At 42.1% G+C, this 24,704-nt stretch overlaps 1 protein-coding gene across 1 annotated transcript in view; it reads right to left on the reverse strand.

Moving 5' to 3' along the window:
- The window catches only part of EGFLAM (EGF like, fibronectin type III and laminin G domains), a 148,863-nt gene extending 128,356 nt beyond the window's left edge, over window positions 1-20,507 (reverse strand). The window contains exon 1 of the mRNA XM_058170037.1: window positions 19,853-20,507. Within this exon, the coding sequence (XP_058026020.1) occupies window positions 19,853-19,967 (115 nt within the window). The 5' untranslated portion in view covers window positions 19,968-20,507. The remainder of the gene's footprint in view (window positions 1-19,852) is intronic.
- Between the last annotated feature and the right edge of the window lie 4,197 nt (window positions 20,508-24,704).

A 24,704-nucleotide genomic window follows, 5' to 3' on the forward strand; every position in this document is an offset into this window, starting at 1 on the left:
TCCTTATCTCAGGCTTAACTCCTTGCAGAGGTATCTGCAGAGCCTGGTCCAAATAGATGTCATTGTTTAATTGAAGGAAGTCAGAGCATGCCAACCCTAGCAGATTGGATCACTAGAGGAGATACTATGGGAAACAGGTGGTCCCTCATGACTATACCATGTTTTTATCTTAGGATAATGGCAATGCTCTATCAAATCCTGTTCCTGTCAAAAGTGGCGTTCCCCAAGGCAGTGTTCTTGGACCAATGCTCGTCATATTATACATCAACGATCTCTGCGATCATATCACAAGTAATTGTGTTCTCTTTGCTGAAGATGTCAAACTATTTAACACCAACAACAAAACTACCCTTCAAAAAGACCTTGACTTTGTATCCAAATGTTCTAAAACTTGGCAACTCCAAATCTCAACCAGCAAATGTTCAGTCTTACATATTGGAAAAAAGAACCAAAACACTAAATACAAGCTTGATGGACATTACCTTACAGATGACCCCCACCCTGTTAAAGACCTTGGAGTTTTAATATCGAATGATCTAAGTGCCAAAGCCCACTGCAACTATATCACAAAAAAGGCTCTAAGACTTGTAACCTAATCTTATGCAGCTTCTTTTCCAAAAACACTAAACTACTAACCAGAGCATATAAAACATTTGCTAGACCAATTCTTGAATACAGCTCACCTGTTTGGAACCCATACCACATTTCTGATATCAACACAATTGAACGTGTCCAGAAATATATTAAAAGAAGAATTCTCCACTCCTCCGAATACAACAAAATACCTTATGCCACCAGACTTGAAATCCTGGGTTTAGAAAATTTAGAACTCCGCCGCCTTCGACAGGACCTGTGTTTAACTCATAGAATCATCTATTGCAATGTTCTTCCTATTGAAAACTTCTTCAGCTTCAATCACAACAATACAAGAGCAAACAATAGATTTAAACTTAATGTTAACCGCTTCAATCTTGATTGCAGAAAATATGACTTCTGTAACAGAGTTATTAATGCTTGGAACACATTACCTGACTCTGTGGTCTCTTCTCAAAATCCCAAATCTTTAACCAAAAACTATCTACTATTGCCCTCATCCCATTCCTAAGAGGTCTATAAGGGGCGTGCATAAAAGCACAAATGTGCATACCGTTCCCTGTCCTATTGTTCCTCTTCATTCATTGTTCAAGGGCCGTGGTGGCTCAGGCTGTAAGATACCCTGTTATTAAACACAGCTGCTTGCAATTACTGCAGGCTCGAGTCCCTCCAGGCCCAAGGTTGACTCAGCCTTCCATCCTTTATAAGGTAGGTAAAATGAGGACCCAGATTGTTGGGGGGGGCAATAAGTTGACTTTGTATATAAATATACAAATAGAATGAGACTATTGCCTTACACAATGTAAGCTGCCCTGAGTCTTCGGAGAAGGGCGGGATATAAATGTAAATTAAAAAAAAATTATATCCAATTAATATAGATATTACATACTTATGCTCATATATATGCTTATATATTATATAGTTATTTCATGTTAATGCTTATATATACTGTTATGACAAAATAAATAAATAAATAAAAATAAAATAAAAATAAACCCAGCTATTAAGGTTGTAAACCATGGTTTGTTCCTTAGAAGAACCACAGCTGAAAGAAACCTTAGTTTATGTGATGGGTAAAACTTAGTTACTAAGAAAGAGGTCAGCTTTTATTTGCAAAATTCCATGTTTATCCATCCATGTTATCAGGAAATGGAATATGGCCTATTCTTTATATGGAGATATTATGCAAAAAATATATGCTTTCTGAGATTTATAGAGGACCAGAATTGGGAAATACTGTGCTGTTTTAATCAAATTAAAGGCAAGGACTCTATCCACAAATGATTAAATAATGCTGATGGAATCATATATGGTAAGTTGGCCCAGTCGATATAAGGACCTTGTATACCATTTGCCCAGAATTACACATGTTCAGGATGAGCTGAGATTGACCAGTAATGGTACCAATAGTAGAAAGGTCTTTTTCAGATTAATTCAAATGAACCAGAAGATGACAATTAATAAAGATGTCGTAAGTATGCAAAGCAATTTTGCTTCAGTATTCTCCAACATGAAATAAAGGCTCTACCAGGGAATTGTGAACCCGAAGACTGATAGAAACTTAGTCAGAGAAAATCCATTCCTCTGAATTAAGTTTCTCTAAAGTTCTAGTGCTAGAAAAATTGTAACCTTGGCTATGGAAGGAATTCCAAGAACGTCTATGCATTACCGTATAAAATGGATAGTTTTAGAAGACTGGAGTATTTGAAGTTCCGCCTTCAAAGAGTGAAGGCAGGATTGACAGATTCTTCAGCAGAGCAGAAAAAGATTTATCTTGAGTGCCAGAAAACTAATTGCCAGAAGTTACCATGAAATTATAAAAAAATAGTTTTGTCCATAATCTCTAAAATCAGATTACTTCCTTAGATTATGCAAATGCTGCAGATGTAGACATATCTCAATTTTCAGCAAAGCATTTTTAAAAGTATCCATAACATTCTGATTAGCAAGCTAGTTAAGTATCTGCTGGATGGCGTGACAATAAAATCAACATAGAGCTACCACCAAACTCGTATTTAAAGAGAGATCATCATTAGTTCTTCATAAGATTGACCCTGAATTGGGGTGCCACAAGGTTGAGTCCTGGATTTTGTATTCTTCAATTGTTTTATTACCAGGAGATGGAGGAGGAAATAAAGGGAATACTTCTCAGAGTTCATCAAACTGACAGAAGACACAACGTTGAGTGGAAGAGCGACTACCCTAGAAGATACAATAACATCAAAATGATATGAATGATTCAGTGACACGCTCTGAAAAATGTCAGAAATGAACATTTAATAGAGGCAAATGGAAAGTTCTTGACTTGGAAAACAGAAATTAAAGATGCAGGTATAGAATGAGGGATATTTGGCTTGGCAATAATACTTGTGAATAGCAGTTGATTGCAGATTGTCTTTCAGCCATCTCTGCACACAAAAAAGGTAAATGTAATTTTAGGCTACATCAAGAGAAGAGTTAATTTCTAAATCATAGGAAATAGAGATTCCTCGTTATTCTGCATTGGCCAAACCTTACCTTGGGCTTGGTTATCTACTTGCAGGTAACACATTTTGAAGATTCAGATCAACAGAAACAAGTGTATTGAAGGTCAACAAGGATGATCAGAGAAATTGAAACTAAGTGTCCTGACTCAGCTCCCCAAACACAACAAACCTGTGAGCTCAAAAGATTCCTTTATTAGGAATGCCGGCAGCCATGGCAAAAAGTTTTGCAAGCTAACAAATCCATCCAGCCAGAAGATGAATAGTTGCCTGCCACACGTATTCATCTCCGCCCCCTTTTATTCCCAGAGCTAGGGTGGGGCCTCGATAGCAGCGGTGGCTCTTCCTTCCCCAGGATCGACCCACGGATTTCCACTGCTCTCCTCTTCTCTGCCTTCTGCGCATCCGCCCATCAGGCACTGGACCCAGCTGTTCCTCCTCTTCATCAACCACCTCCAGACCTCAGGGCTGTTAACTCTCCATCTGAGGGCTGATGGATGGCTCAGGCTGCGCCTCTGTCTCTCTCTCTCTTTCTGACAGCGCCATTCCCTCTCCCCACCCAGGTTGCCCTGATGCTGACCCTGACTCCCACGACGACGCCTCCTCTGATTCAGCTGTTGGAGGGTCCAGCGGCCGACAGGCCATAACACTAAGTCTATTAACTAGCAGGGCTATGTAGCCCTTTGATTTCAAAGGGGAAAAGATGTGTAGGAATATTCAGCAGCGTTCTTATAATGCATACTCAGCAGCAGCTCTTTAAAAGAGCTGATATTTTTTGGGCAGCATTGTGCAGTTGCCCTCTGCGGTTGTGTCACAATGCCAGAAAATAGGTGTTTGTTTAATGAGTTGCTGACACCCATATGCACTCTGAAATACCCTTTTCCTTTCACATCCACAGTGTTGCATAGCACGTTCATTTTAATGAGTGGCTTACTTAAAGAACACCTAGAAGCCTGAAAAATGCTGGGATACCTTAATGAATAGCAAACTGGCGTTGAGTTCATGCAAGGTCCTTTTTTTTTTTCCTTTTGCAAATCAGTTTTGAATTGTACACAGCCCTACTAATGTAAATGGCCCCTTTCAGCTCTATGATTCTGCAGTAAAGCTCAACTGATCTATCTGGCCATAAAATGAAAATGGTAGATGGCCAGGGGCCATCTGTAAGTTTCTAGTATGCACATTTGTTCCTAAACTGTTTAGTAGGATACATTAATGATCCATAAAAATATGCATGTTACTTATTTTTAAAAGTTGTACACTATCTTTCAGAACCGTGTAAAATTCTGTAAGATTGACATATTAATTGCATGTTAAAGCAACCAATCCATGAATAAAAAACATGTCATGTTCACAGCTACTATTTTTATAATATATTTGGAATAAAAAGTACTTGAAGATCTCGATCTCCTTCCACTTAAAGAGGAAAACAGGTGATAAGTGTGGAGGCCTGGAGAATCCATTTTAAATTTAACAATAAGAAAGCTAACACTAAGTATTAGTGGTGTAGGGTCTCCTGCCTAAGCAGGGGGTTGGATTAGAAGATCTCCAAGGTCCCTTCCAACTCTGTTATTCTATTCTATTCTATTCTATTCTATTCTATTCTATTCTATTTCTATTTCTATTTCTATTTCTATTTAGATTTCCTATGAGATAAAATTTTAAAGAGTGGGGGAAACCTGTAAGCAGCCCTGCTTCTTACAATTGCCAGTTCAATAAACCTTACTAAGAGACACTCTTGAGACTCTCAGAGACCTGTCTTGAGAACCTATCAGGAACACAGACGTAGATGATCATAAGGTGGTCTCTAAACTTCTTGTTCTTCACACCAGGTGTGGGGCTTCAAAAATTTTAGCAAGGGGTTCTCTGCCCGGTTGCTGGGTGGGCATGGCCTAGTCGGCCTCCTGCACCACGGCGGGGGGTGGCATTTTTGCCCTCCGTAGACTCTGGAGGCTTTCCTTGAGTCACCGGAAGGGCGAAAATGGCTTCCCCAGACTCTGGAGGCTCTCTGGAGGCCAGAAATGGGCCCATTTCTGGCCTTCTTGAATTTTCAGTAGGCTTGTTTTTCACCCTCCCCAAGCCTCCATGCACGCCCTGCATTTACCTGCATCCAAAACGGGCTACGTGGGGACTCCTGGGAGGGGTGGGTTGGGCGAGGCCAGCCAGGAGTGGGATTTGGGGCTAACAGAATCTTAGCTAGAGGTTCTCCCGAACCCCTGCGAACCCCCAGCAGCCCACCCCTGCTTCACACAACCTTTTGAATTAGCTTCAGAAGCACAAGGCAGCCATTGCTGATGATACAGAATCAGTAGTCCATGTTCTAATTTCTCTGTACATACAAGTAATAAGGCAATTCCAGCCCAGTGGAAAATTCCAAATCAATTTCAAATGTAACCTTACACAGTATCTTCCAATCTATAACTACGGCCACCGGACCCTGCTGCAAAAATCAGAATGACCATTAGATGGCAGAAGGAAACACTTAACTTTTTGCTGTCAGATGGCCAGTTATGGTAAGATATGTCTCTCAAGACAGAAACTGACCCACAGAATCAGCCACAGCTGATAAAAGGCACACTTTGTCATTTATTTATTTGCCTTCCTGACTTGAAACAGCTGGTGGTCATTTAATTCAAATACACTTGTCCATCACAATTATCTTAGAATTTATTGGCAGCTACTGAGCTAAACAGGGATCACTTAGATAGATCCTTGAGGTCAGGCCAACAAAATTAGCCATCTGTCTAATAAAAGCTTTAAGCTCTGCCCATTCTTAAGCATTATATCCCCAACTGTGCAGTCTGTAGCGACAGTAAACATTATCAAAAATAAAATCCAGGTGTTACTCTGAAAAGTGCATTCTGACCAAATGAACTAATCTGACATTTGCAAGGCTATAAGCAGAATTTACTACATTAGGGACAAGTTTTGATATACTAGGTCATCTAAATTATGATGAGTTCAATTAATAAATACTCCCAATGAACAGAAGATCTAAACTTATTCCTCTGTAAAATATTTCCTCTGGAATAATTCCATAGCCTTTCACTGGAACCAGTTTCCTGACTTCAGATATTATGAATATGCTCACACAGTACAGTGAACTAACGGTAATTGGATACTTAACATAGAATAATACATAGAATAACAGTTGAAAGGGACCTTGGAGGTCTTCTAGTCCAACCCCCAGCTCAAGCAGGAGACCCTATACCATTTCAGACAAATGGCTGTCCATTCTCTTCTTAAAAGCCTATAGCGATGGGGCACCCACAACTTCTGAAGGCAAGCCATGCCACTGGTTGATTATGATCATTAGGAAATTTCTCATTAGTTCTAGATTACTTCTCTCCTTGATTAGTTTCCGTCCATTGCTATCATGTCTACTCTAGTCCTTCTTTTCACTAGACATACCCAGTTCCTGTAACTGTTCTTAATACGTTATAAAAGCTAAGAAGACAAGGGAGAATGTGTGAGACCAACATTCATTCTGATTTCTTTTCTCAATAGGGATATTTCAGCTGAGTTCTTAGGATAAGGGTTTGCTACGACAAAATTTCAACCAGTACTGCTGCCTGCCAACAGAAAATTCTATTTGCAGATATGAATTTTGTTTATATGTATGCATAATGCATAAATTAGGATTGGGCAATAATTGGGCAACCAGGAGTTTTTAAAAGGTGCATGTCTATGCATTACCCTTACATTTCATCTTGCCTACCACCATTCCTTATGTAGCCAGTGAAGAGGGAACAATGTACCTTATATCTAAAAAAATACCATTCACCCAATTTAGAGAATGATTCATTCTTCTTCATTAACATGACACATTAATGAGGACCACTGTTGTGTCTGCACAGTCACTGGGTTTGTACATTTTACTATAGCTTGTCGAACATGCCACAGTTGTCTTGTTCATGCCTTGTTCATTGCAAACCACAATGGCTGAATGAAATGCATTCAGAAACTTTAAATGTACTCCCTGCTGGTAGAGATGCTTATAAGTTTTAGAACAGATACAAAAAGAGATTTTGATGACTTCTCAGTTGGAATATAATTAATATGCATTTTAAGGAACATTTTAGGCAGCCCCCATACATTTTAAGCTTGCAAAAGTTTGCCAGTAATTTTGCCCCTTGCATTATGACTTAAAACAGTAAGTGGTCCCACTGCCATTTTGGACTCCTCATTTTCTCTCTACACAGATTTATTCTGGAAAAGCAGCTGGGGGCGGGGAGGGGGGTTGGGAGAGGGGGAAAACTATACGGACTACAAAGATCGTTTTAATTGGTTCCTCAAACATTTCAACATCAAGGCTCTTAATACTTGCCCTTGATACTTATGCAAAAACCTCAGTGACATCAGGGGGAATTCCGCTTCAGATCAACCATAGCAAAAGACTCTGAGGGGCTTTTATGCACTTTTAAGTGCCCTCTTTCAGAACCCATGGCCTTCACAAAACCGCCACTTCATGAAAGGACTATCATTACTTTTCAATAGAATTGCTGCCTGACTCCTTCCGTCTGCTACCATTCATGAGCATGAAAATCTCCATTGTTTAAAATCCCAGCTGCTCCCAATCCTGCAGTCGTCAAAACATGTGCCACTGGGCACTTAGACCAAAGTGTCTGCATGCCTTCCAAACGGAAGGTTCATAATGATAACGCTGGCTTATATACAAGCGATTGATTGATGATGCGCCATCAAGTCACTTTCGACTCCTTAGTGACCACATGGATAGATTTTTGTCCGTGAAAAATAAAATTGTGTTCAGCTTTCTTGTGTTCATGTGTCTTACATTCCATGTTCCTACTAATTCCATCTTTGCAGCTTCTGTTGTTTTCCTATATGTCAACATCAGCAAATAGACATCCTGAAGGCTTTAATCCAGGGGTGTCAAACTCAAGGCCCGCAGGTTGGATCTGGCCCGCAGGGTGGTTAGATCTGGCCCGTGGGGCCATCCTAGAAACAGTGAAGGACCGGCCTGCGATTCCTCTACCAGTGAAAATGGAGCTTGGGAGGGCCACATGCGGGCCTCGAAGGCTCCGTTTTTGGTTGCAACAGCCTCCAGCCCTCTGCCAGCAAAAACAGAGCTACAGGAGGCCGTCGCAGCCAAAAATGGAGCCTCACTGAGTGATGAGCTGGCCACGCCCCCCTGACCCCCTGAGGTCAAACACAACCTTGATGCGGCCCTCAATGAAATCGAGTTTAACACTCCTGCTTTAATCTAGGTACATCCCAAACACCATTAGTACTCCAAAAGATCTGTAGCTCTTCCCCAGTAGTGTGTTGAATGGCCTCCAGCCTGGGGCCCATATTTGGTACTACATCGTCCATCATCTGAGCATTTCTATACATGTGATTTTCTTGATAAATATATAGAAGTGGTTTACCATTGCTTTCTTCTGAGTAGTATGAACGGATGCCTTTGCCACTATCTTCACCCATATTTTCAATAAATCACTAGAGATGTGTTATGTTCCTTCTTGCTTCAAACGCTCTACCATCATCCCAGTGCCGAAGAAGCCCACCATCAAGGAACTGAATGACTACAGACCAGTTGCTTTAACATCTGTAGTCATGAAAACCTTTGAAAGGCTAGTGCTTTCCTACCTGAAAACCATCACAGATCCGCTGTTAGACCCCTTGCAATTTGCATACCGAGCAAATAGATCAACAGATGATGCTGTTAATATGGCTCTGCACTACATCCTACAACATCTTGAGTCTCCAAAGACCTATGCAAGGGTCCTTTTTGTAGACTTTAGTTCAGCATTCAATACCATCATTCCAGACATTCTTCTAACAAAGCTAAACCAGCTACAGGTACCGGAACAGACTTATAAGTGGATCACAAGCTTCCTAACAAACAGGAAGCAGCAGGTGAAGCTAAGCAAGATCACATCAAATACCTGTATAATTAGCACAGGGCCCCCCCAAGGCTGTGTGCTCTCTCCACTTCTCTTCTCTCTGTATACCAATGACTGCATCTCCAATGATCCATCTGTTAAGCTACTGAAGTTCGCAGATGACACAACAGTGATTGGTCTCATTCGAGACAATGACGAATCCGCATATAGACGAGAGGTCGAACGACTAGCCTTGTGGTGCAACCAAAACAATCTGGAACTGAACACACTCAAAACCATAGAAATGGTGGTAGACTTTAGGAAAAACCCTTCCATACTTCCACCTCTCACAATACTTGACAACACAGTATCAACAGTAGAAACCTTCAAATTTCTGGGTTCTATCATATCGCAAGATCTCAAATGGACAGCTAACATCAAAAACATCATTAAAAAAGGACAACAAAGAATGTTCTTTCTGCCAACTCAGTAAGCTCAAACTGCCCAAGGAGCTGCTGATCCAATTCTACAGAGGAATTATTGAGTCTGTCATTTGCACCTCTATAACTGTCTGGTTCGGTTCTGCAACCCAACAAGAAAAACACAGACTTCAGAGGATAATTAGAACTGCAGAAAAAATAATTGCTACCAACCTGCCTTCCATTGAGGACCTGTATACTGCACGAATCAAGAAGAGGGCCGTGAAAATATTTGCAGATCCCTCGCATCCTGGACATAAACTGTTTCAACTCCTACCCTCAAAACGACGCTATAGAGCACTGCACACCAGAACAACTAGACACAAGAACAGTTTTTTCCCGAAGGCCATCACTCTGCTAAACAAATAATTCCCTCAACACTGTCAGACTATTTACTGAATCTGCACTATTATTAATCGTTTCATAGTTCCCATCACCAATCTCTTTCCACTTATGACTGTATGACTATAACTTGTTGCTGGCAATCCTTATGATTTATATTGATATATTGATCATCAATTGTGTTGTAAATGTTGTACCTTGATGAACGTATCTTTTCTTTTATGTACACTGAGAGCATATGCACCAAGACAAATTCCTTGTGTGTCCAATCACACTTGGCCAATAAAAAATTCTATTCTATTCTATTCTATTCTATTCTATTCTATTCTATTCTATTCTATTCTATCACTAAAGTCATCTATCTGCCACTGCATCTTCCTATATTTGTTTTCCAATATAGGTGCCTGCTTTCTTTACCTGGGCATTTGGGATGACTGCCACACCTTGGGGATAAATACTTTTGGAATACAGTACACTCTCAACATTTTTCAGTCATCTCTCCCAGGAGTAGCTACCACTACGAGGAAGGGCTTGTGGAAATAGATACAAGTTCTGAGGCTTAAAAAACTGCTTAAGACCTGCCTATCTAAAGACACCACCCTTGTACAGCTATTGTGATGCACAGAAGAATTCTTTGAGAAGATGCTCAGAGCTATTTTTCTGGCATGGATGTTAGGGTCCTTTTCTCAGTTAGAGAGGAATTCAGTGTTTAGTCTCCCATCTCTCAGGATTTAAAAAAGAAAAAGAAAAACGAAGGTACATTCCTTTCACTGTGCTTTCAATTGTTAATTTGTTTTAATATTAATATCAGTGTTCATAATTTATGCTAACATTTCATAACGGTTCTATTTTTCCAGGGTGGAAAAGTATCTTGAGTATTAGGTTCAAGGGTGACTCAGCCTTCCATCCTTCCGAGGTGGGTAAAATGAGGACCCAGGTTGTTAGGGGCAATAGGCTGACTCTGTAAACCGCTTAGAGAGGGCTGTAAAGCACTGTGAAGCAGTCTATAAGTCTAAGTGCTATTGCTATTAGCTTTAAGAGAATTCTGGGACACATATTACCTTTTTTAAAAAAAAAAAGGTTATAAAGCCTTTTCCAATTCAAAATTCTAAAAGATGAATTTAATCTGACTCACACTGCCTCAGCCACAGGAAGATGCCTGTGAAATAACATGAGAAGCTATGTTTCTGAATAAGAATGCTTGCTTACTTGCTTCCTTAACTACATAAACTAGACTCAACCCAGATTAAGACCCAAGCTTCTGAGTCAAGCAAAACAGCAGTCCTTAAAAATAAGCAGACAAAACAAACATATTAAACCTATACAACGGATTGCAATCATCAGTCCAAATGGAGTCCCCATCCGTCTACAAGCTGCGTATATTATTTATTGATTCCTTCCATCGTGTCTTGATTCTTGGCCACTACACAGAAACAGTCCACAAAATTTACTTGGCAATCTTTTTCAAAACAGATCTGCCATTATCTTCTAGGACTGAAATGGAATAGCTGGCCCAAAGTCACCAAGCTGTTTCTGTGTTTAAGGCAGGACTAGAACTCATAATCTCCTGGGTTCTATTCCCAGGTCTTTTACCACTATAACAAACCCCAGACTGATTTTCCTGTGGGAATTAGGATGCATGAGATTTCTTGTTGTGATCAGATAATTAAGCATAGAACTGAATAGAATAGAATAGAATAGAATAGAATAGAATAGATTTTTTATTGGTCAAGAGTGATTGGACACACAAGGAATTTGTCTTGGTGCATACGCTCTCAGTGTACATAAAAGAAAAGATACCTTTATCAAGGTACAACACTTACAACACTTAATGATAGTCATAGGCTACAATTAAGCAATCAGGAAACAATCAATATCAGTATAAATTGTAAGGATACAAGCAACAAAGTTACAATCATAAGTGGAAGGAGATGGGTGATGGGAACGATGAGAAGATTAATAGTAGTACAGATTTAGTAAATAGTTTGACAGTGTTGAGGGAATTATTTGTTTAGCACTGTGATGGCCTTCGGGAAGAAACTGTTCTTGTGTCTAGTTGTTCTGGTGTGCAGTGCTCTATAGCATTGTTTTGAGGGTAGGAGTTGAAACAGTTTATGTCCAGGATGCAAGGAGGTCTATAAATATTTTCACAGTCCTCTTTTTGACTTGTGCAGTATACAGATCCTCAATGGAAGGCACGTTAGTAGCAATTGTTTTTTCTGCAGGTCTAATAATCCTCTGAAGTCTGTGTCTGTCTTGCTGGGTTTCAGAACCAAACCAGACAGTTTATAGAGGTGCAGATGACAGACCTAATAATTGCTCTGCAGAACTGGATCAGCAGCTTCTTGGGCAGTTTGAGCTTTCTGAGTTGACGCTCAATGTATGTATAAAGCAACATTCCACCCAATTGCTTCCATATAGGGCAGGGGTGTCAAACTGGCCCACGGGCGCTTAGATCTGGCCCATGGGGCCACCTTGGAAACAGCAAAGGACCGCCCCTGGTGCCTCTGAGAGGGAGAGCAAGGCTTCTCTGGAGTACCAGGGTTTGGCAGTCTCCCTAGTCTCACCTTCCTCTGCTTGAGACAATGGATCCCCCACCCCAGCCCTGCTTGGGCCACCACAGGCATCCCCAACATGAATGATGTCAAGCTGGCCACGTCCATCCCGGCCCCTGGAGGCCAAACACAACCCTGATGCGGTCCTCAATGAAATTGAGTTTGACACTCCTGATTTAGAGAGAGTGACCACACAAGGGGAGCTATGAAGCCTTGTGTGTTTGGTGGACTGGAATGCAAAATGATTTTTTTGAAATAAATGATTGCAGAATTTTTCTGCATAATAATGTCCATAGATGAACAGAGAGATCTTTCCAACAAATTCTGGGTGTTATATGTAGTACCAATTCTGTGGGCAACCCCTAGAATTGGCCCATAGTTGACAGTGTCCTCCAGCGTCCCTATTGTAAGTATCTTCTTTCAGCACAAGGTTCATTTAAAACTCCCTTCTGTTTTCTCAATCTGAGCCTGTAATCTCAGTTTTACTGTACAGTTCTTAAAGACTCCCTCCCTTTGTGGGATTTCAGGAGGTTGAATCAATGAGTGAAGAGTAAAATAGGATTGCATTTAACTGATGTATATCCTGAAATTCAACACATACACACCCTTGCCAGTCATTTGTTTGATAGAAGCATCAAGACTCCAAAACTCTAAAGTAGTGGAAAAAATAGGTCTTCCACATTTACAGCATGGTCATAACCAGACTTAGATCTCAAATCATACTCAAATCATATGAACCTTCCTTTTAGGAACTACAAAGGAGAATATCATTGCTTGCAACTACTTTTAAGAAAACGTAGCTACTCTCTTGGATTTCACAAATATTACTTCTCCCCTCTCCTCTCATACCTATTTCCATGTCAAACAACAAATCCACTTCACTTTGCGAAAAAACAAATGAAAGCTTGCCATACTGAACACCACTAGAAGACAAAATCAAATGTATATTCGGTGCTGGAGCATATCAAACATCAATTAACCTCCAAGTATTTCCAAAAAGCTTGAATGCTACTGCAGGGTTTAAACATAAAAGAAAATTATTGGTCAGTGGTTTTTAGCATTTCCAAACATGACTTAGTTTGCATTTCACTAGGAATAGTACAATTAAATTATGGGGAAAAGATTTTGATGATTTTAGCAGTTTCTAGAAAGTAGAATGTAAGTTTTAAAAAAATGTATTGTGATTTGGGCAATTAGATGATACCTATTTTGGGGGAATTGATGGAAAGTATTATTCAATATTTTAAAAATCTAGAACATAGAAAGCGAGACCATACTGAAGAAGGGTAAGCAGCTCTTACAAAGATGTATCCAGTTTTATTAATGGCTTTCTTGAAGGAACAGTCTGCTGTCTGGCCTTCCTGGCTTCCTTCCTTTTGGAAGACCTTCATTAGCTTTCACATATCCCTCCCTTAAGAATTGCTTATCGGTATGTAAAGTATTTTTCATATGTCAGACTGACCTAAATAAAAGGGAAAAAGTGAATAGCAATAGCACTTAGACTTATATACTACTTCACAGTGCTTTACAGCCCCTCTCTAAGCAGTTTACATAGAGTCAGCATGTTGCTCCCAATTAGCTAGGTCCTCATTTTACCGACCTCGGAAGGATAGAAGGCTGAGTCAACCTTGAGCCTGGTAAGATTCGAACTGCCAAATTGTAGGCAGCAGGCAGCAGAAGTAGCCTGCACTACTGCACTCAAACCACTGCACCACCTTGGCTCAATGAAAGGCAAAAGGCAAAAGACTCACACAAGGTAGGGGCTGGTTTCCAGTTTGTGTTGACTCCTGTCAACTGCCTGGACAAATCCCTGCAGTTTTAAGAATAGAATAGAATAGAATAGAATAGAATAGAATAGAATAGAATAGAATAGAATAGAATAGAATTTTTTATTGGCCAAATCTGATTGGACACACAAGGAATTTGTCTCTCAGTGTACATAAAAGAAAAATATGTTCATCAAGAATCATAAGGTACTTAATGATAGTCATAGGGTACAAATAAGCAATCAGGAAACAGTATCAATATAATCGTAAGGATACAAGCAACAAAGTTACAGCCATACAACCATAAGTGGAAGGAGAAGGGTGATGGGAACGATGAGAAGATTAATAGTAGTGCAGATTTAGTAAATATTTTGACAGTGTTGAGGGAATTATTTGTTTTACAGAATGATGGCGTTCGGGGAAAAACTGCCGTGCTCTATAGCGTCGTTTTGAGGGTAGGAGTTGAAACTCCTTCGGATCATTTTCTCCTTCGCCTAGACTTTCGAACCGCTGCTCACCACCGCAGGGAGACGGAGCCGATGCGTTGGTTCAGTCCCAGGCGCCTGATGGACCCGGAGAGGTTCCTGACGGAGCTTGGGCCGTTTCCTGAGGATCTTACCCACGGCACGACTGAAGAACTGGTTGCAGCTTGGGAACGGGCCGCGGCTGGGGCTTTAGACCGTGTCGTGCCTTTGCGGCCTCTAACCCGGCGTAGATCTCAATTGGCTCCCTGGTTCTCCGGGGAACTGAGAGAGATGAAACGCCGGAGAAGACGCCTAGAGAGTGTTTGGAGGTCCAGCCGTTCCGAGGCTGATCGGACACTAGTGAGGTCCTTTACTAGGACCTACCTAGTGGCAATGAGGGAGGCGAAGCGTTCCTACATTTCCACCCTCATTGCATCGGCAGATAACCACCCGGCCGCTCTGTTTCGGGTGACCCGTTCTCTCCTTCAACAGGAGGGACGGGATGACCCCTTGCAGGGACCAGCCGAGGAGTTTAACGGTTATCAATACGATAAAATCGTTCAGCTTCGTGATGGCTTGGACCATGATTGCGATGATTCAGCCGAGGTGGCAGAGACTCGTCTTGTTGAGGTTATTTGGGATGAGTTTGATTCTGTGGCTCTCGAGGACGTGGACAGGTTGCTGGGGAGGTTGCATGCAACTACGTGTTTACTGGACCCGTGTCCTTCCTGGTTAGTACTGGCTGCTCAGGAAGTGACACGAGGCTGGCTCCAGGGGATTATAAATGCTTCTTTGGTTGAAGGGGTTTTCCCCGCCGCCTTGAAGGAGGCGGTGGTGAGACCTCTCCTGAAGAAGCCTTCCCTGGACCCAGCTATTTTGGGAAATTATCATCCAGTCTCCAACCTTCGCTTCTTAGCGAAGGTTGTAGAGAGTGTGGTTGCATGGCAGCTTCCCCGGCACCTGGAGGAAGCTGTCTATCTAGACCCGTTCCAGTCCGGCTTCCGACCCAGTTACAGCACGGAGACGGCTTTGGTCGCGTTGGTGGATGACCTCTGGAGGGCCAGGGACAGGGGTTGTTCCTCTGCCTTGGTCCTATTAGATCTCTCAGCGGCTTTTGATACCATCGACCATGGTATCCTGCTGCGCCGGTTGGAGGGATTGGGAGTGGGAGGCACCGTTTATCGGTGGTTCTCCTATCTCTCCGACCGGTCGCAGACGGTGTTGACAGGGGGGCAGAGGTCGTCCTCGAGGGGCCTCACTTGTGGGGTACCTCAGGGGTCGATTCTCTCGCCTACCCCAACAAAGCGGTCGAAGTGCTGTCCCGGTGCCTGGAAGCCGTACGGGTCTGGATGGGGAGAAACAGACTCAAGCTTAATCCCTCCAAGACGGAGTGGCTGTGGATGCCGGCACCCCGGTACAGTCAGCTGCTCCCGCAGCTGACTGTTGGGGGCGAGTTAGTGGCCCCAAAGGAGGTGGTTCGCAACTTGGGCGTCCTCCTGGATGGTCAGCTGTCCTTTGATGAACATCTGGCGGCCGTCACCAGGAGGGCCTTTTACCAAGTTCGCTTGGTTCGCCAGTTGCGTCCCTTCCTTGACCGGGAGGCCTTATGCACAGTCACTCACGCTCTGGTTACGTCTCGGCTGGATTATTGCAATGCTCTCTACATGGGGCTGCCCTTGAGGAGCACCCAGAGGCTGCAGTTAGTCCAGAATGCAGCTGCGCGAGTGGTAATGGGAGCCGCTCGTGGCTCCCACGTAACACCACTGCTCCGTAGTCTGCACTGGCTTCCTGTAGTCTTTCGGGTGCGCTTCAAGATCTTGGTTACCACCTTTAAAGCGCTCCATGGCTTAGGACCCGGGTGCTTACAAGACCGCCTGCTGTTACCTTATGCCTCCCATCAACCCGTACGCTCTCACAGAGAGGGCCTTCTCAGGGTGCCGTCCGCCAAACAATGTCGGCTGGCGGCCCCCAGAAGTAGGGCCTTCTCTGTGGGAGCACCGACGCTCTGGAACGAACTCCCCCCTGGCTTACGTCAAGTGCCTGATCTTCGGACCTTTCGTCGTGAGCTAAAAACATATTTATTCATTCAAGCAGGACTGGCATAAATAGTTGATTTTAAATTGGGGTTTTAGTAATATTTTAAATTTTTAAATCTTTTAAATTACCGGCCGTTTAGTAATAGTTTATTTTAATTTCTTTTAATTGTATATATTCTGTATTTTATTCCGGCTGTACACCGACCGCCCTGAGTCCTTCGGGAGAAGGGCGGTATAAAAATTTAATAAAATAAAAATAAATAAATAAATAAACAGTTTATGTCCAGGATGCAAGGGGTCTCTAAATATTTTCATAGCCCTCTTTTTGACTCGAGCAGTATACAGGTCCTGAATGGAAAGGCAGATTGGTAGCAATTGGCAAGATTTTTCTGAAGTGGTTTGCCACTGTGTCCTTTCTAGGGCTGAGAAAAAGTGACTGATCCAAGGTGACCCACTGGCTTTATGTCTAAAGCAGGATTATGCTCAGTCTCGTTTTCTAGCCTGATGCCTTAACTACTATACCAAACTGGCTCCCATGATAACCAAGCACAATTCCTGTTTATATTACAAAGCCATTCCTAAGTATTAATAAGCTATTATAGATAGAAGAACCTGATGCTAGATGTATCCATAGAGTATGGTTAAAAAAATATGGTCAAGATGATCCACTCTGAATGAAGCTAATTCCAAAACAGGGATGCAGAACTTGTAGCCTTCCAAATATCACTGGACACAACTCTCATAACTCTTCACTAATGATCATGGTGGCTGATATGCACTGGTTCCCAACTCTTGCTTTGCATGGAATGAATATGAGGAAATGCAGATTTGAGCTAGATGACCTGATTCTCCAGCATCGACCTGTCTGGCCACCAGATTTAGTGCAGGGGAAATCAGGATTTTCCCAAATTTATTTAGGGGCACTGGAACAGCACACAAAAAGGTCCCTTTCTCACTCATGCTAGATGCACATTGAGGGATTTTGCACATTTCTTTAAATATATGCAGGTTGTCTAGAACCATTCTACAAGTCTTCAATTAAATTGGGCTGAGTCAATAAGGCACCTTAGCACAGCTCTCCAAGATTTTGGGAAGTTATCTTTCCCACTTGATCTGTAGATACTGATTTTGAAATGTAGGTCTTCTGCATACACCATCTTTGGTCTATCTTTCAGCATATAATATCATCTAAAGAGGAAACATTACTCAAAAATTGAGTTAACTAACATCCTTCCAAATGAACAGTTCCATATTTCTACAGTACCTTACTTTTATATTTACACTTGCCTTATCATCTCATTTAAAAAAAACAGAGATTAGAATCTCCAGGAGGACACCTACATTGGCCAATTTCTGTAGCCAATTTTATGTGGTAGTTAAGCTACTGGTCTAGAGACTGCATTTGTTCCACCTTAGGCAGGAAAGCTTCATTGGGTAACTTTGGGCCAGTTGCAGTCCACCTCCCAGAGTTGTAGTTGTGGGAGAAAAAAAGGAGGAGGAAGGAGTACTGTGTATGCCATCTTGAGTTATTTATAAAATAATTGGATAAAAATATACCAATTAAACAAAATAAATAAAGCCAGAAGGCCTTAGCCAAGTACCATGCTCCCTTTTTTTGCAGTAAAAGGGTCAAGGATCTGCATGCAAATTCTGTTATCCCATGAACTTTAAGTAGATGATGAGAATATGGGACGTCTCTCCCAGCAGTTTGTTACACTGAACCCTAGCACAAATGATAAAGTCGTATAATTAAACCAGCTTCTAATGAGAGAACAGGAAGAAAAGTTTGTTTCAGCTATATTAAGAGCCTATTTAGAAGCTACAAGATATGTTTCAAAGACTATATAGCAAGTTATTTGCTTCCTTTTAATTTAATTTTATTTTTTTGCTAAAAAGCATTGCCTAATAATTTTGCTCACACTGCACACCGCACACTGCTTGAACGCAAAGATCAGCTTCTGTCAAGAAAGTCTTCCACCAGAATTAATGGGGTTACAGAGGTGAGCGATTCTAGCCTACTATTTTAGATTTCACATTGCAATAACTTCCCTGTGGAAACCGTCTTTTCCAATCTAGACTTCTACAAATAGGTATTTTGTGGTAATTCAGAAAGACTGGCCTTTCTGAACAGTGACGGGGTATATTAACACTTGTTGAATTTCTGCTTTCAAAGCCCAGGGAGAGAGAGACACCTGTCTTTTACACCCCACCTCCTAAAAAAAATAGTCAAACTACTTTGGAGGCAGCCTGATCCCCCCTCTTTACTTTCAAAGAACCGAGGGACGTTTTTCCCCAGTTCTTTAGATCAGGGGTCCCCAACCTTGGCAACTTTAAGCCTGGAGGACTTCAACTCCCAGAATAACCCAGAATAGCTTTGCTGGCTGGGGAATTCTGGGAGTTAAAGTCCACCAGGCTTAAAGTTGCCAAGGTTGGAGACCCCTGCTTTAGTTCAATCCTAAAATACCATAAAACACATATGTTCACACTGATGCCTTTTGGGTTGTTGTTGTTGTTTAAAAAAAAGTCATTAGAGTTTTTTTAAAAAAAACAAAACAAAACACCTAGATGTAGTCTGGAGGCAAATGTCAGAAGTCCTCCTTAAAAGTGTCATCTCTCCAAGCAATGTGTCTGGACGCTTTAATTGGCTTGGTACATAATGAACCGCGGCTGGTCTGGGAGAAGAAAGCAAAACAAAAACTCCTGGACACAACAGGAAACTAGCAGTCATTCTGTCAATATGGATTAAATAAATCTTGGTTGTTTTTGGTTTGGTTTTGTTTTTTGCAAAACACCCCCCCCCCCCGGCTTCTCTCTCCTTTTTAAGCAGTCTCTCCTTCTCTTCCCCCCCCAACTCCGCCCCCGTTTTTTTCTTTTTTTTCCCCCTTTTCTTTTTCTAGCGTCCAGTAATTGAGATCACATGGAATCTAGCTCCAGCGGATTTCAGTAGCCGCTGAGATTTTCCCCAGCAGGAGTGAGAGATAGTAGCGGAGCAACTGAGCTGGAGGTGTGCAAGGATTACGGATTGAAGAGCGAGCCTCGGGTAAACGCCAGGGCGCTCTTCCACGCGCGCGCGAGCGCGTGTGTATTTGCGCGTGTACATACACACACATACCCCTCCCTGCTTGGAGGGAAGCTTTTATTTTGCCCTTCCCTTTTTTTGGCGGCTCCTTTGCCCTTCCGCCATCCCCCTGGTCTCGCACCGGGCACTTTTGGGGGATTTGGCAATTTTGCTGGCTGGAGGATACGCACGGCCGGGATTGATTAAACCACCCCGATCCTCCGGTTCTTACCTTGTCGCCGCGGGATATTTCTCCGGTTGGCAGCGAGAGATCCGACGCAACAAAGCAAGACGAGGAGCGCCAGGCGGGGGCAGCTGCTGCGACCACCTCGGTCGTTGAAACCCATGTTCTTTCTCTCGGCTCAGCCTCGTCGAGCCCTCCCTCCCCTCCAGATACTGTTTTGAATCAAAACTTTGGGCAAGTTGATTTGGAGCGCGGTAAAGGTTGGATTTGCAATCCGAGGCAACGACGCCACTAAATATTTTTTTTTTAAAAAAAATTAAAAATGTTGGGATGATCTGGGAGGAGCTTCTAAGTGAGGAAAAAAAAGGGGGGGAGAGAAGGGAGAAGCGAGTCCCGCCGCGCAAGTCCTGGTGAGCGTGCAGAAGCCAGACGGCGCTAAGAAGAGCTGCTGACACGGGCTAAGCAAGAAGGTTTCCAACACACGCAACGGGGCGGAGACTGCCTTCGGATGGGATTGTAGGCGAAGCTCCCCGTAATGAAATGGCGCGCACGGCGATTAAGGAGAAAAACCGGCGCGCCTTCTTTTAAACCGAGAAGGGAAAAAGACCCGGTAGGACGCCCCGTCTTCCCTGCGGTGCGATCGACGGACGCCCCCCTGTGGAAAAGCTGGGGCTGCGCGTCGTGGCAAAGCCAGCAGGATCCGCGCTCCGGAGCGCAAAAGCGCAAAGGCGCGGGGCGGGCTGAGCGCGGGAACTCCCAAGGTGGACGAAGGAATCCTTTGAAAGGGAAACCCGCTCTCCGATCCCGCGGGTTTGTTTGTTTTGTTTTCTTCTGCTCCTTCCACCCGGTTCTCGGCCCCTTCGTCCGGTTTTCTCTCCTTTCGCGTAAATCGCAGATTACCCGATTTTTATCTCTAGGACGTGCAATCGCCCCTTTGGATGTTTCACTTGAAACTTTCCCGGTGACGGATTGCAATTCAAAGATGCCTTTTTCACGCTAGTCTTTCCTAAATCCTTTTTTTTTTTTTTTTGGCCAACTTTTTTTCGTTCTTCTATAAGGGACCTGGTGAGGTTTACCTTAGGAAGGAATAACTCTCAACCTGGAACCGGTGCCAAATAGATTTTTTTTATCAGTATCCTGTATTGATTGTCATCACGTTCTTTTTTGTTTCCCCGACGAAAATAATAGTTTTTTCACATACTTTTTCCAAAAATGTGCTTATTATGTGCATTATTTATGTAAAAAGCAGAAACAAAGTAAAACAGTAGCTCAGATAAGGATTTATGCATTCAGAAATTCCAAAGACCAATCTTTTTTTTTTCCCCAGTGAAAAAAATCCTTAATTTTAGTTTACCAATGAATCAGGCTGCATAATATAGATGCTTTATGGAGAAGACCTATTTTCCAACTAAATAGTTTATTTAAAGTAAGTGGTGCCAAACAACCTTGCCTGAAAGTACTGTAGCTATCCTTCTGTGTATGGAAAGGAAATCGTATAATTTTTGTCAAGAACTTCCAAACTTGTGTGACAAAACCAGTTCACTTCCCAGAGGACACTATTAGAGACATAAGTTTGCAACTTTGTTTATATCTTTACAGAAGATCTGATATAACATATTTCCAACAAAAAATGCACCATCAGTCCCCCCATCTCCCCTGGGCTTAATTTGAGGCCTGGTCTATGTAAGCAGCAGAAAGGTCTACAAGGGGAGAGATTTCTCCATGTCCCCCATGAGACCTAAGCACATTTTACTTTTCTGAAAAGGATCTGCAGATAGATACCTTAACATGGCAAAAATGCAAACCAGGCAAAATCTTTTCTCCCTAATAGAAAGGATTTCTATTCTTCTCTAGGAGAAGATCTTTAAAAGTTGTAGCTCATGAAATGACATGATTCCAGCCCATCTTTTTGCTGAATGAATAGCCGAGGCCCAAGTTTATATCCTAGAATTAGTGCGTGACTTTAATTCCCAGCCAGCCAAGGAACATTTATTAGTTTGATGCTAAATCGTTCTTCCTTGAAAACAACTCCTAAGCAGCTAATAAGGACTTGTATTCTAGTACTGAAGGAAATAAAGCTTAGTCAGGAAATAACAATAAATGAAAAGTGTTATTCCAGACTGTAATAAATGACTACTGGTAGTCCTCGACTTACAACAGTTCATTTAGTGACCGTTTGGAGTTGCGTCACTGAAAAAAAGTGACTTGTGACTGCTTTTTACACTTACAACCGTGGTCATCTGACCAAAATTCGGATGCTTGGCAACTGGTTCATATTTATGACGGTTGCAGTGCCCCAGGATGATGTGATCCCCTTTTGCGACCTTCTGACAGTCAGTGAGGAAGCCAGATTCACTTAACAACTGTGTTACTGTCTTAACAGCTGCAGTGATTCACTTAACAACTGTGGCAAGGTTATAAAATGAGGCAAAATTCACGTAACGGCTGTCTCACTTATCAGCATAAATTTTGGACTCCATTGTGGTCGTAAGTTGAGGACTGACTGTATTGTACTTGGTTTATCATTTTTCCTTGGAAAGGAAACTTCTCACAGACTTATATGTCACAAAAGCTCTACTCTAGTATTTTTATAGATTCTGATTTTGGTTTTTTTTTAAGCTGCTTTGTCTTCTTTACCAGTAAATTCATTCATTCTGTTGCTGGCCACTAAGTAGCTCTCTATCATCCTGTAAACAACTTCCTCTTATATCTGTACAGACTCACTGGTAGTATTGGATGGACCACCCTTAGTCCAAAGGATAAAGAGCCGGATCCACCTTGGACTTCATGAGCAGATCACAAAAGAAATAAAAGATTAAGAAACAAAAACCAGTCAGCAAACAGCAGACCGGCCAGCTACCAGCTTCTTATTTAATTGGGTTAAAGAAAAATGTGCTTTAGATTTTTCTTTTTCTAGAGGAAAATTTTGGAGAAATTCTCACATGCTGTTTTGTAGTCTTGCACTAATTTAAGTCCCAGTTGACTGCAAATGTTGCACAAACATCCTGTTTGCACCATCTACTTCTCTACTCAGTGATGGTATCATCTATGACGGGTGTCAAACTCGATTTCATTGAGGGCTGCATTCAGTGTTGTGCTTGACCTTGGGTAGCCGGGATGGGCATGGCGGGGGTGGGCATGGCCATGTCGGGAAGCGCCTGTGGTAGCCTGAGCGCTCTGCCTGTGAAAATGGGCTCCTGGGCCCCATTTTCAGCCACGACGGCCTCCTGCGGCCCTCTGCCAGTGAAAACAAAGCTCGGAGGGAACCGCACCCAAGCTGGCCGAGGAATTCTGGGTGTTGAAGTTCAGAAGTCTTAAAAGTTGCCAAGTTTGGACACCCCTGCCTTATACCATTTCAAACCAACGGTTGGCCAATCTTCCTAAAAACCTCCAGTGATGGAGCACCCACACTTTCTGGAGGCAAGTTGTTCCACTGATTAATTATTCTAACTGTCAGGTAGTTTCTCTTTAGTTCTAGGTTGCTTCTTTCCTTGGTTAGTTTCCATCCATTCCTTCTTGTTCTGCCTTCAGATGCTTTGGAGAATAGGTTTCTCAGCCCACAGAAGGAGATGGGGCACAGCAAGCATTTTAGAAGGGACCCTCCCTAGTTTTCCAGAGAGAAAAGGGGGAAGAGAGGTAGATACTTCAGGCTTGCAAGATTCACTTATAATGTCTCCTTGCAATAGAGGGAGTTAGTGTACAGTGTTGTACCTTTCCCCTATATGGCTTTGAAGTATTGACCATATGATGGAGGAAAAGTACCTACCTTTTGTCTTCTCAAGAAATTTGAAGAAATCATCCAGCTTATTTCTCTGCCCCCAAATTTGATAGACGATAGTTAGATAAATAAATTTGCAAGTGTATATTCTTTTGAAAAGCCATTTCTCCCTAGCTGTAAAATAAATTCAAACAAACAGCTATGTTTGGAATGCAAAGGCTTCTAATCGATGAAGCCAATGACTCCATTATGTTTCTTTTCTGTATAAAATATTTTTTAGACTAGAAGACAGAAGCATGTGCTTTGCCAATGGGTGACAACCCAGATCACAGTGTTGGTGTGTTTTAGGCACACTTTAAAATAGTCTCTTTTTGTGTAGGAGTATTTGTCTTTCCAATGTTTTTGTTTTCATTTTGAATTTTTGACTTCCTGTATTTTGGCAAGCATGTACAATTTTTTACAAAAGAACTGGTATATAAATTAAACGCACAAAATACTGTTACACAAATCGCAGGCCCATCCACAAAAAAGAAACCTTCTGCACATATTGATTTTCCTAAATCAATACTTTTAGGATTGAAGACAAGAGTAAGAAAGCTTGAAATGGATTAACAGATATTCTGTCTTTAAGATCCTATAATGGGATAGTGTTCTTTTGATTGGACTGAACAGCTTCTTCCCACCCTAGTAAAATATACAAGAAGTCTGAACAAAAATAATTGAAGGGGAGAAAAAATAGCAACACATTTATCCATCCAGATTCATTATGGTTTGGAAGTTCTGGTAACTAATCTAGCAGTCTCTTTCTGAGAAAGACCAGGAGCAGACAAAAACCACAGATGCCACTTATATTTCGGGATGCACATGCTCCCGAAATATAAGTCTTGTTGAAAATGGATGTGTTGTGTATGTGTCTTTATGTCCACGTAAATATGGTTACAGAACTGAACGTAAGTGTCCTAGAGGATACTAAGTTAAGCAGATAAATGTGGTTTAATCTTCCCAGATGGTTGACCTTTATAGTAACCTTTCGAAGGATTAGTGGTGAAGAGGACAGGATGAGCTGGAGAATGGGGGAAGGGAATAGCCATCCATTGAGAAGGAAGAAGAGGGTGTTGTGGTCCACCAGCAGCTTGCGGAGCTGGCAACAGAGTCGGACAGCGATGAGGCTGAGGAAGAGCG

The sequence above is a fragment of the Ahaetulla prasina genome, chromosome 2 (assembly GCF_028640845.1).
Source record: "Ahaetulla prasina isolate Xishuangbanna chromosome 2, ASM2864084v1, whole genome shotgun sequence".
Classification (NCBI taxonomy): Eukaryota; Metazoa; Chordata; class Lepidosauria; order Squamata; family Colubridae; genus Ahaetulla; species Ahaetulla prasina.